Raw genomic sequence first — 13,742 nt, 5'->3', positions numbered from 1 at the left:
TTGTGCAATGTCCCCACATCATGATGCTTCATGGTAGGAATCTTGTGATTTTGACGATGTGCACCTCCTAACTGCAAGGGGGATAGATGGGGCTGAATTTGTCAGGGGTGTTCAAGAGGGATTCCTGACACAGTATGTGGACCGGCCGACGAGAGGACAGGTCATACTGGATCTAGTTCTCGGTAATGAACCTGGTCAGGTGGCAGATATCTTGGTGGGGGAGCATTTTGGTGAGAGTGACCACAACTCCCTTAGCTTCAGCATAGCTATGGAAAAGAATAAAAACAGACAAAATGGGAAAGTGCTTAACTGGGGAAGGGCTAAATATGAAGGGATGAGGCAGGAACTAGCAAGAGTAATTTGGAAACAGATGTGAAACAGGGTGAAAGCAGAGAAGTAATGTGGAGGAAGTTTAGGGACAACTTGTGCTGGGTTCAGGATAGGTTTGTCCCACTGAGACAAGGGAAAAAAGGCAGGAAAATGGAACCGTGGCTGACGAAACACATTAGACAACGCGTCAAGAGGAAGAGGGAAGCATATGTTAGATATAAGAAGCAGGAAGCAGGAGGGGCTCATGAGAAATATAGGGTAGCCAGGAAGGAGTTTAAGAAAGGACTTAGGAGAGCTCGAAAGGGGCATGAGAAGGCCTTGGCACGTAGGATTAAGGAGAACCCCAAGGCGTGCTGTGTATGTGAAGAACAAAAGGATGACAAGAATGAAGGTGGGGCCGCTAAAGGACAAAGAAGGCAACATGTGCCTGGAGGCGGAGGAGGGAGGGGAGGTCCTAAATGAATACTTTGCTTCAGTATTCCCAAGTGAAAAATACCTTGATCAGGGTGAGGTCAAATAGAACAGGCCTGTGCGCTGGGCAATGTCGACATTAAGGAAGAAGAAATGTTGGATCTTGTTAAAAACATCAAGATCGCTAAGTCCCCAGGGCCGGACGTGATATACCCCAGGTTGCTGTGGGAAGTGAGAGAAGAGATCGCTGGAACAGTAACTATCATCTTTGAATCCTCTTTGGCTGCAGGGGAGGTGCCAGAGGATTGGAGAATGGCAAATGTAGTTCTCTTGTTTAAAAAAAGGTAATAGGGAGAAACCTGGGAACTATAGACCAGTGAGTCTTACGTCGGTGGTCTGCAAACTATTGGAAAGGATTCTTAATGATAGGATCTACGAGCACTTGGAGAAGTACAGTCTACTCAAGGATAGTCAACATGACTTTGTGAAGGGAAGGTCGTGCCTCACGAGCTTAATGGAGTTTTTTGAAGAGGTAACAAAAGAAATTGATGAGGGTAGGGCGGTAGATGTGCACTACATGGATTTTGGCAAGGCATCTGACAAGGTCCTTCACGAGAGACTCATCCAGAAAGTCATGAGGCATGGGATCAGTGGAACTTTGGCTGTTTGGATAAAAAAGGGGCTTGCAAGGAAGAAAGCAGAGGGTAGTTGTGGAAGGAAAGTATTCTGCCTGGAGGTCGGTGACTAGTGGAGTGCTGCAAGGATCTGTCCTGGGACCCCTGCTCTTTGTGATTTTCATAAATGACCGGGATGAAGAGGCAGAAGGATGGGTGAGTAAGTTTGCGGATGACACGAAGATTGGAGAAGTGGCAGGAGCTGTAGGTTGTCGAAGGTCACATGAGTATACAGACAGGATGCAGAGTGGAGCAGAAAAGTGGCAGATGGAGTTCAAACCTGATAAGTGTGAGGTGATGTATGTTGGAAGGACAAACCAGAAGATTGAGTACAGGGTTAATGGTCGGTTAAGTAAGAGTGTGGATGAACAGGGGGACCTTGGGGTTCAAATCCATACATCACTCATGGTTGCTATACTGGTTGATAGGACAGTTAAGAAGGCCTGTGGGAAGCTAGGCTTCATTAATAGGGGGATTGAGTTCAAGAGTAGAGAGGTCATGTTGTAACTCTACAAATCTCTGGTGAGACCACAGTGAGAGTATTGTGTACAGTTCTGGTCACCTCATTAGAGGAAGGATGTGGAAGCTATGGAGAGGGTGCAGAGGAAATTTACCAGGTTGTTGCCTCGATTGGAAAACACGTCTATGAGGCAAGGTTAGCAGAGCTGGGACTTTTCTCTTTGGAGCATGGAAGGATCAGAGGGGACTTGATAGAGGTCTACAAGATTATGAGAGGCATAGATAGGGTGGATAGTCAGTACTTGCTTCCCAGGGCACGAATTGCAAACACCGGAGGTCATATGTACAAAGTTAAGGGAGGGAAGTTTAGGGGAGACATCAGGGGTAAGTTTTTTACACAGAGGGTTGTGGGTGCCTGGATTGACTTGCCAGGGATGGTGGTGGAGGTTAAAACATTAGGGATATTTAAGAGCATCTTGAATAGGCATATGGATGGAAGAAAAATAGAGGGTTACGGAGTAGTCTGGGTTTAGTACACTTTTTTTAGGAATATATGAGGGCCGAAAGTCCTGTACTGTGCTGTAGTATTCTAGTCTCTAGTGTGGTGTTTTGCTTACACCAAATATAGCATTTAGACTGAGCGCCAATAAGCTCAATTTTGAGTTAATCAGACCTTCGAACTTCAGGGTCTCCCAGATGCCTTCTGGCAAACTCTGGACGAAATTTCATGTGAGTTTTCTCTTTTCAACAGTGCGTTTGTGTTTGCCACTCTCCCATAAATCTGTGACTGGTGAAGCGCCCGGGCAACAGTTATTGTCTGCGCAGTCTCTACAATCCCAGCAACTGAAGCTTGTAAATCCTCACGAGTTGTCATAGGTCTCTTGGTGGCCTCCCTCACCCGTCCTCTTATTGCACTGTTGCTCAGTTTCTGAGGACAGTTCCTCCAGGCAGATTTACAGCTGTGCCATTTTCTTTCCATTTCTTGATGATTGACTTAACTGTACTGCAAGGGATATTCAGTGACTTGGACATTTTCTTATATCTATCTCCTGACTTAAGCTTTTCAATAACCTTTTTGCGGAGCTGCTTGGTGTGTTCTTTTGTTTTCGGGTTTTTTTTTTTTTTTGCCAGGATACTGACTCAGCAGCAGTTGGACCTTCCAGATACAGGTGTATTTTACTACAATCGGTTGAAACAACTTGACTGCACACAGGTGTCCAAAAACAGATCTTATTTAACTAATCATGTGACTTATAAAACCAATTGGCTGCAACAGTGTTGATTTGGTGTCACATTAAAAGAGGATGAATATTTATACAATCAATTATTTTGTGTTTTATATTTGGAATTGAGTTAGATCACTTTAAATAGATGTTTTCACATTGACTTACGTAAGTATTTTATGTTGATCATTGTCAGAAAAGACACATTAAATCAAATGTCATTGAACGTTGTGAAACAATAAAACATGAAAAGAGAGAACATAGAAATCTACAGCACATTACAGGTCCTTTAGCCAGCAATGTTGTGCTGACCATGTAACCTACTCTAGAAAATGTCCAGTATTGTCCTACAGTATAATCCTCTATTTTTCTAAGGTCTGTATACGTATCTAAGAGTCTCTGAAAGGACCCTATTGTGTTCGCATCTACTATCTTGCTGGGAATGCATTCCATGCACCCACCTGTATCTGCATGATATCCCTCTGTACCTAATTCCAAGCACCTTAAAATATGACCCCTCGTGCTAGCCATTTCAGAACTTGGATAAAGCCTCTGTCTATCTACAAGATCAATGCCCCTCATCATCTTATACACCTCTATGAGGTCACCTCTCATCATCCATCGCTCCAAGAAGAAAAGGTCAATTTCACTCACCGTACTCTCATAAGGCACACTCTCCAATCCAGGCAACTGCCTTGTAAATCTCCTCTGCATTCTCTCTACGGTGTCCACATCTTTCCTGTAGTGAGGTGACCAAAACTGAACACAGTATCCAAGTGAGGTCTAACTATGGTCTTATATGGCTTTAAGCATCATGTGGATAGTCAGAGGCTTTTTTTTCCCCAGGGCTGAAATGGCTAACACGGGAGGCCACAATTTTAAGGTGCTTGGATGTAGGTACAGAGGAGATGTCAGGGGTAAGTTTTTTTTTACACACAGTGGTGAGTGCGTGGAATAGTCTGCTAGCGACGGTGGTGGACACGGATACGATAGGGTTTTTTAAGAGTCTCCTGGATAGGGACATGGAGCTCGGAAATATAGAGTGCTGTGGGTAACCCCGGGGAATATTTAAAGTAAGTACATGTACGCACAGCATTCTAGGCCGAAGGGCCTGTATTATGCTGTAGGGTTTCTGTGTTTCTGTTTCTGTCTCACAGGTCTCGAAATCAATCCCACAGCTGATGAAAGCACTCACACCATACGCCTTCTGAACAACACTGTCAACCTCCACAGCAGCTTTGAGTGTCTTATGGACACAAACCCCAAGATCCCTCTGATCCGCCACACTGCCAAGAGTCTGACCATTAATACTATATTCTGTCTTGAAATTTGATACCCCTGGTCACCGTTCTGAATGCAGAATTCGAACCATCTACAACTATCTTTTGCCTTCTGTGAGCAGCCAATTCTGGATCCACAAAGCAACGTCTATTGGATCCCATGCCTCATTACTTTCTGAAGGAGCCTTGCCTGGGGAACCTTGTCAAATGCCTTCCTGAAATCCATAGGCGCCACATCCGCTGCTCTACCTTCATCAAAGTGTTTTGTTGCGTCCTCAAATAGTTCAATCAGGTCCGTAAAGCATGACCTGCCCTTGATAAAGCGAAGTTGACAATCCCTAATCAGATTATTTGTTTCCAAATGCTCATAAATCCTGCCTCTCAGAATCTTCTTTAACAACTTGCCCATCACTGAAGTAAGATTCACTGCTCTATAATTTACTGGGTTATCTCTAGACTCTTCCTTGTACAAGGGAACAATATTTGCAAACCTCCAATTCGCTAGTATTTTCCCCATCATATTGATAATGGAAAGATCATCATCAGAGGCTGAGCAATCTCCTTCCTTGCTTCCCATGGTAGCCTGGGGTATATCTCTTACAGTCCTGCGACATATCTAACTTAATACATTTCACAAGCTCCAGCACATACACTTTCTTAATGCCTATACACTCAAATACCTCAGAATATTCCGCAGGATGTGGAATTCTCCTCAGGACGGAGGAGAAGATGGCGGCGTGACGCAGCGTGCGCGGCCTCTGCGGTGAATGATATCTGTATGTGTTAAGTAGGGTACCGTGAACAATTCTGATTTGATGGAGACACGTGAAAACACGGTGGAACATCTGGAGAAACTTCTGAAACGTCCACTTCGCTGCCGCTGTAACTGTGTGGTCCGGAATCTCCGGAGGTGAAGGCCTCCTGACTTTCCCAATCCACTTTCATATTAAAATCCCCCATAATTATCTTGACATTTTCCTTCTGACACGCGTTTTCTATTTCCAGCTGCAACTTGTAGTCCACATCCCGGCTGCTGTTTGGAGGCCTGTATATAACTGCTATTAGTGTCTTTTTACCCTTGCCATTTCTTCATTCCACCCACAAGGATTCTGCCTCTTCAGATCCTATGTCCCTTCTTTCTATTGTTTTGATATTGTTACTTACCACCAGGGCCACGCCACCTCCTTTACCTACCTTCCTTTCTTTCCTATACACTGTGTATCCTTGGATATTCAGCTCCCAATCACATCCATCATTTAGTCATGACTCGGTGATGGCCACAATGTCATATCTTTTAACCTGCAGCTGTGCAGCAAGGTTATCCACTTTATTTCTAATGCTGCGTGTATTTAAGTACCGTACATTTAGATCAGTATCTGCTGCCGATTTTGCTATATTTCTATTCTGCAGCAAATTATCCTGTACATTTACCGGCCTGTCCTTCTTGCCATCTTTGCTGCACAGTATTTTTGACTTATTTCTATTTTCCTCTTCCTCGATCCTAACAGATTGGTTTCCTTCCCCTTGCCGACTTAGTTTAAACCCTCCCTAAGAGCTATATTAAACAATCCCGCCAGGATATTACTGCCTTTTGAGTTCAGGTGTAATCCATCTTTTTTTGTATAAGTCATACCTTCCCCAAAATACATCCCAATGATTCAAGAATTTGAAGCCCTGCCCCCTGCACCCGTTACTTAGCCACACATTCAGCTGCTTAATTCTGCTATTCTTAGCATCATTAGCGTGCAGCTCAGGCAGCAATCCTGATATTATTACTCGGGAGGTCCGACTTTTCAATTTTCTTCCTAGCTCCCAGTAACCTTTCTTCAGGACCTCCTGTCTTTTTCTGTCTATGTCATTGGTACCAACATGTACCAACATGTACCATGGCCCTCTCTCCTCAGAATACTCTGGACTCGATCTGAGACATCCCGTACCTTGGCACCAGAGAGGCAACACAGAATCCGGGTATCCTTGTCCGGCTCGCAGAATCTCTTGTCCATCCCCCTTATGACGGAATCCCCTATAACTACCGTATTTCTTCTTGCTCTCTTGATTTCGGCACTGGGCAGAATGCCAGAGTCTCGTTCACTGTGGTCCTCCTCTGTCAGGTCTGCCTCTTCAACAGTATCCAAAACAATATATCGATTTCTGAGGGGGACTGTCACAGGGGTGCTATCCACTACCTCTGTATAGGTAGTACCTATCAGCTCCTCACTTTCCCTAATTAGCCAAAGGTCATCAATTTCCATCTCCAGCTCCTTAACACGGTCCTTCAGGAGCCTCATCTCAGTGCACCTGGTGCACATGTATCCTTGGGGGAGGCTGCGGGTCTCCCAGGGTCCCCAACCTGGCACTCCAAGCACAACACTAATGCTAGATGCATACCTCTAATGCTACTGTTTGTATTAAATACCAGAAAACTGTAACTTACTCCGTTACTGTGAGACTCAACGGTCGAAGTCCGTTGAGCCAAAACCCTTTCACTCTGCACCCTCTCACTCCGCAGCCCGCTCCGACACTGCCCGCAGGATATAGCGGTTTTCTTTTTGAACTGTTCGCGCTCAACCGGCTGACGTCACCCGCCTGCGCAGTCTGGCCTCTCTCCTACTCCGGGAAATAAAATGTCTTCTCGCTGGAAATCCTTAGCCTCATACCGCTGTCTTCTTGATCCGAAGAGAAAATTATGGTATTGCTTTGCACTGCTGTAACTATGTGTTATAATTATATGGTCTTGTCAGCGTTAGTCTTTGGTTTGTCCTTTTTTTGTGTGATATCATCTGGAGCAACATGTATCATTTCTTAGTGCATGATTTCTAAATGACAATAAACGAGGACTGAATGTCTTCATAATCTAAGGTAATCTAATAATCTAATATTTAAAATAACCTACAGATTGAGAAACATCTGTTGAGAATGTAGCGTGAATTCTAACAAAATCAACTTGACATTGCTGGCAACCCCCAATGATATGTTATACTTGCATGACGTTCCCTCAACTCCAATGATAATTATTACAAAAGTCGATGATATGTTATTATTATTATTTAGGTGCCTTACCGTTCGGCATGGGCGATCATGTCTCTCCATCCATCACGGTCTCTGACCCTCCGAATTGTAGTTGTTGCCTCCCTTGTTTCTAACCATGATGTTAATCCAACTATAATTTTCATTCTCTGTCTGCCTCTGCTTCTTCTTCCTTCCAGCTTTCCAGTTGTACCTAAATGTTCTAATGTCTCTCTTCGCATGAAGAGTCCAAAGAACTTTGATGGTTGTTTTCTGAGTTTTTTAAAAGTAATGTACGTCTTTTTTTCGTTCTTTGCAGAACTTCTTCGTTGGTTATCCTGTCCGTATATGATATGCATCGCATTCTTCTGAGGAACCACATCTCTGCTGCATTGATTCTTTTTTCCATTGCATTTGTGATGGTCCATGAATCGCAGCCATACATCAATATAGGGAGAATGTAGCAGCTGTCAGTTCTAAGGCGGATGTCAATCATTATTTTCTTGTTCGTTAGGATGTTTCTTATTTCTGTAAATGCTGTTCGTGCCATTGCTATTCTTGCTTTTATGTCTGTTTCACATTTGCCATCAGATGTTACCCATGATCCAAGGTACTTGAAGTTGTGAACTTGTTTCAGGATTTCGTTTACCAATACGATCCCACAGTTTGGATATCAGCTTTCTTTGATATTACCATTACTTCAGCTTTCTTTTTGTTTAAGGTTAGGCCAAGTCTTTCGCTCTCTGTGTTGATGGTAGATGCTAGTTTCTTTAAATTTACTTCACTGTTTGCTATCAGTACTGTATGATCCGCATAGCGGAGGTTGTTGATATTGTATCCTCTTATGCTTATTCCAGGTAGGTCTTGTATGGTTCTCATGATGATTTCACTGTACAGGGAGAACAGCTCTGGTGATAGAACACAACCCTGTCTGACTCCTCGCTTTATTGGCTGATATTCACCAATCTCGTTGTCTATCTGTATGGCTGCACTTTGTTGCCAGTAATTCTTAGATCTTTTCCGTCGATATTAACATCTTTAAGCATTTTCATGATGACCTGGAGTTTCACTGTGTGAAAGGCTTTTGTGTAGTCAATGAAACAGAAGTATAGGTCTTGAAATCTAGGTCTTAATTTTTCTACACCAAAATCTTCTAGCGCTTCATGCAGTTTTACCAGAAAGTTATCTGGACACGATAATTTTCCCTTTCACATTTTCTTCATAGTATGTTCCACTTCTTCTTTCAGTATTGGCAACAACAGTGATATGTATCCGATCCTTTATTAGCAATTAGCAAACATACAATCGCGAAGCAATGGAACTGAAGTGTAGCCAAGTGTCAGTTCAGCGTATTTGAATGGATAATAATAAAATATATGACATCGGTCAGTTCCTAGCTGTGTATCGCATGGAACACAGCACAAATATGTAACTAATTCCCTCCGCGTTTACCAAACCCCGGCTGATGCGGATCATAAAAAAAAGCATCATAAATACACAATGCAGATAGAGAACAGATACATGACTCCGACACACAGGCTCAGCTCCGATACATGGTCTTCCACCTGAAATATTAACATACCCTCTGTCTTGTTGAATAATTCCAGCATTTTGTTTTATTTATTTAATCAACAATCAACAATCTCCTCCCTCAGTTCCCGCAGCAGCTTGGGGTATAATTCATCCAGTCCCGGCGACTTATCAAACTTAAAGACTTTCAAAAGCTCGAGCACATCCTCTTTCTTCAAGTCTATACACTCAAGCATTTCAGTCCGCTGTAAGTCACGCCCACAATTTCCAAGGTCCTTTCCACTTGTGAATACTGAAGCAAAATATTCATTAAGTACATCAGAATGTTTTAAATGATCGGCAGATTGAGAAACATCTGTTGAGAATGTGGTGGTGAATTCGAACAAAACCAAGTTGCTGTTGCTGGCGACCCCACAGGTTTGTTATATTTTCATGGCTCCCGTCAGCTACAGTGATAATTGTTACAAATGTCGGTGATATGTATTCCATTCTTTATTAGCAATCAGCAAACATGCAATCGTGAAGCGATGTAACTGAAGTGTACCCAAGTGTAAGTTCAGCATATTTGAGAGGATAATAACAAAATATATGACATCCGTCAGTCGCCAGCTGTGTACCCCATGGAACAAAGCACGAATATGTAACTGATTCCCTCCGCGTTGCTAGTTACCATAAGAAGCATCATAAATACGCCACACAGAATACAATGTAGATAGAGAACAGATACGTGGCTCCTACAGACAGGCTCAGTGCTGATACAGGGTCTTCCACCAAAAATATTAACACACTCTCTGTCTTGTTGAATAATTCCAGCATTTTGTTTTATTTATTTCAAAGATTTTTTGCCAAATGTTGTTTTGGATGTATGGCGCTTACATTGTGTTTAACAATGTGCCATGTAACTATTTGATAATAACCAGGTGATATGCTCAAAGAAATTTTGATGGGAGTACTGAAGATAATTATGGTCTTAAAGTCCTGCTAGAGAAACTGTAACGGTTTAGGACCAGATGTCTTGATGCTGTGGGTGGGATTGCGTTGATAGGGATGTCAGAGTGTTTCTATGTAGAAACAAATCATATATTGCTATAGGTGTCAATGCCAGGCGATGTTAAACTGAAAGGAGACGATGAGAATCAGTTCTGACTAAGAAATCTGTATAATTCAGTGACAAGAGCAATAGATGTCCCATTGGTCAGCAGAAATGTTTCACCCCACACTGCTGTAATAGCTGTCCATTACTCACCACAGCGCCACCAGTGGTAGGAGGACCAAAGCAGCGGGCGCTGTCAGCTCAACCTGCCTTGCCTTTCTGTTAACACATCCCTCCCGGTCCAGGACGCAAGTTTGCTCCCTAAAAGGGAATTGCCTGCAATAAGGCGAGTAGATACCCTGGAGAATCCTGGCCCAGTGTACAATCCATGAAGACAGCGGAAATGTGCATTGTGTGACTGTGGGTGGATGGGCGCAGGTGGACCAGGCCATGCCAAGGCTTCAGTGGGCAGGCCCAAGATGTTTGGAAGTGTTTGCCTCCGTTTATAAACAAAACGGTGTTCTCCTTTAAACCCTAATTAACGTTTGACCCTTCCGTTATTTTTTTATTTTTTTATTTTTTTTTTGTTACAGAGCAGCAAAAACTGGTCACTCCCGTCGTCAAAAAGGGTCAAGATGTGAGCAGTGGAGGAGTTCCAGTGACGTCAACATCGGGAAAGGACACGGGTATGTTAGCGTCTGCTCCTGCTCCTCTAACAGATTGTGATGGACATTAAAATAGCGAGTTACTCTAGAAGATAAGTCATTCCACAGGTGCTGAAAGTTCTGGGCAGCAAAAAGACACACAAAACATTTGCAGAACTCAGCAGGTCAGGCAGCATCCATAGAGAGGAATAAACATTTTACGCTTAAGATCAGGACCACAAGGAATAGAAAGTAATGTGGCAATATCTGGAATTTTGTCCCCTTCATTTTCAGTCCCAATGAAGGGCCTTGGCCCGAAACGTTGATTGTTTATTCTCCTCTACAGATGCTGCCTGACATGCTGAGTACCTCCTGCATTTTGTGAGATATTCCAGAGATTTTTCTGAGGAAGAGTTTGACCAGGCAGGCAGACAGTGACTCAGAGCAAAGCGGTGGTGATGGGCAGTACCAGGGAGTGATGGTGATGGGTTACTATATTCTCAGGAATAAACAGAGTCCTTTCCAGACAGAGAGATATACTCCTGGGACCAAGAAGGTTCAACAGATGGAACTAAACCCCCTCCTACACCCCCGATGCTCCGACCCCCAGGCCGCATCAATGCTCCTCATCCGCAGCCCCACACCTGTCTACCCCTTCCCATCTCGGATTGTGTTCCATGACCAATTTACCAATTTTAGTTTCCTGAGAGAAAGTTGCTGTCTAATGGGACGTTGATAATTTATTCAATTGTTTCCCCATTTTCCTTCACATGTCCGAGCTCAGTGATCACTGAGCTCCTGGCAAGCTGGAACAATTTCCAGCTGCTGCAGTTGACGGATTTCTACCGGGACAGGCTGGAGCAGGCGATGGAAGGAGGGGTGCACGGAGTGAGCCTGGCGTTAACAGCCGAGAATCAGTTCAGTGGAGAGGAACATCGGGTGAGTGGGAGGGAGAATGGGTTTGAATTTTCACACATCACAGGACTGATGGGTGTCGGAACTCTGACTCATCGGATATGAAATTAGATAAACAAACAGCTGGAAAATAAATACTGTACATGCAATTACAAACATGTGACTCTGAACCAGTGATAGAAAGGGGTGAAAAGACCCCGCGGACTGGTGGGTGGCTGCTCAGTGTTCAGAGTGAGTTGAGCAGGTAACAGTTGTGTGAGTTTACAGTACTAAATGGAAATATGACGAGAAGTTTCCGTTTGGGAAGACCGTACAGCGTGACGGCAGGATGTCAGTGAGAACCGGGACATCATCAGTGCTTGCCACAGGAGCTGGAGTGTGTTCTGTTCTGGGTGGAGATGATTGTGTTACAATCTGTAACTGCAAACAGTGTGAATCGGGGAATACTGCCATGTTGTAATGTGTAATCACTGAATAAACCTTCACTGGAAAAGGCAAAGGAAAGGCGTCAGGTGTCAGCCGGTAATCCGCTGTCATGTTGGAACAGGTTGATTAAGGAGATGAATTACGTCACCTTTTCTGCAACTTCTCTGCAACTGCTCACTGTTATAAAATCTCTCCTGACTTCTTTCTTCCTCTGCGATCATTATTTTCTGATTTTTGTTCTACACCATCAAATCCGGTGAGGAATTATTTACGGATTTGGAGCCACATCAATGAAGCGGTCACAGACCAGCCAGCATCTCATTGACTGGCAGACCAGGTTCACGGTGAATGTCCCTCCGTGTTCTCTGCACTCCGAATGTACAGTCCATGTCCAGACAGGATCAGCACCCGTCCGGGTAACTGCTCAGTGTGATCCTGTTACAGAGCACATCATTTACTCCTCATTCTCAGTGTGAATCTGTCAGTCCCCAATATGTTCACTGTTACTCTTCACAGAAAATCTCTGATCTCGCTGATAAGGGAGAGCGGGCGGACAGTTCTAAACTCCTCCTGAGCCTGGTGATGGAGAAAGGTTCCCGCGCCCGGAGGGTGATGTGGGAAACCTTTGTGAAAATGCGGATTGGTGTCCCAAAGTTGGACAAAATACTGAACGAAATACAGGAACATGGTGAGATAATATCACAGTTAATATAATTTTCGAGTTCAACACTACCCACTTTATAATTTTACACATTTCAATTCCTCAAATTGTTTAAATCCGAACAGATTGTGTTCCAGTCCATCGACCTGTACCGGCGATTCCCAGAGAGCTGAAAGGTAAGTGAAGAAACGGCTGTTACCATCACTGGCTGATGTTGTGTAGGGCCATGTCGTTGTTGAGCTACGGGAATTTGACCAGGTAAATGTTGGCACTGTGACACAATGCATATGGAGACACATGGCAAATGCTTGCTGGAGGGAGAGTATTCACAGGACAGCATGAGGAACAACTCAGAGAGTTGGGGAGTTTTCTGAAAGGGATCACTCCTCTCTGGGTCCTGCAATGACAGGTCCCTCAACCGGGGCCAGAGTGGAAAAGAGGACGATCTGGAGGAGTGAAATTCACAGAAATTTCCTCACTCCAAAAGATGAAATCCTTCCCCTACAGCGACACAACCCGTGGAAGAGCCCTTATCCTGGAGCACTTCTCCAAATTTCTTCAGATCCTACAGGTTGTCATTTTTAGAATTGGGAGTCCGTTGAAGCTCTCGTCACAAAATAACAATGAGAGCATCCATTTAATGAGAAAATCATGTAACACCCAACTGCTCTGTTCAACCCCAAAACAGCAAATGAACCCCACTCTGTTCACATCTGCACCCCCTTCGTGCAAACACTGCTAGAGTTACCCAGTTTAATTTCCCACTCAATAATCCTGGGAATTCCATCAGGAGACAGTGTCAGTGAGGCTGAGATTCGGGAGAAAATCCTCTGCTCAGTCCACAGAAGCTGACATTCATGTGTGTCTGTGTTGTGTGATGGACACTGTGGAAGGGTGAGATGGGAATTAGGACAGAGAAACCGAGTGTTGTGGTGCGGCAGGGAATGTGCAAATGACTGAAAGTATCTACAAATAATATTGCAATTAATGAAATTGTGGCCGTCTGGATGAGAGCTCACTACATGCGTAAGCACGTTGTTTCAGTGAAAATAGAGCCCGCGGCAGTGCATGAGCTGAAGAGATTGTAACGCTTCATACTCTCAGACTGAGTTGGATCACTCAAATGCACATTTAACAGAGGAGAGGAGAG

General features: G+C 43.9%; 1 protein-coding gene across 1 annotated transcript in view; it reads left to right on the top strand.

Annotated features, from left to right (window-relative positions):
* Positions 1–13,742, top strand: part of LOC140208362 (NACHT, LRR and PYD domains-containing protein 3-like) — a 48,639-nt gene that overhangs the window by 19,312 nt on the left and 15,585 nt on the right. The window contains exons 4-7 of the mRNA XM_072276965.1: positions 10,540–10,632; positions 11,375–11,529; positions 12,448–12,619; positions 12,718–12,768. Coding sequence (XP_072133066.1) covers positions 10,540–10,632; positions 11,375–11,529; positions 12,448–12,619; positions 12,718–12,768 — 471 coding nt within the window. The remainder of the gene's footprint in view (positions 1–10,539; positions 10,633–11,374; positions 11,530–12,447; positions 12,620–12,717; positions 12,769–13,742) is intronic.

The sequence above is a fragment of the Mobula birostris genome, chromosome 13, assembly GCF_030028105.1.
Source record: "Mobula birostris isolate sMobBir1 chromosome 13, sMobBir1.hap1, whole genome shotgun sequence".
NCBI lineage: Eukaryota > Metazoa > Chordata > Chondrichthyes > Myliobatiformes > Myliobatidae > Mobula > Mobula birostris.
This window is presented reverse-complemented; position numbering and strand designations above follow the sequence as displayed.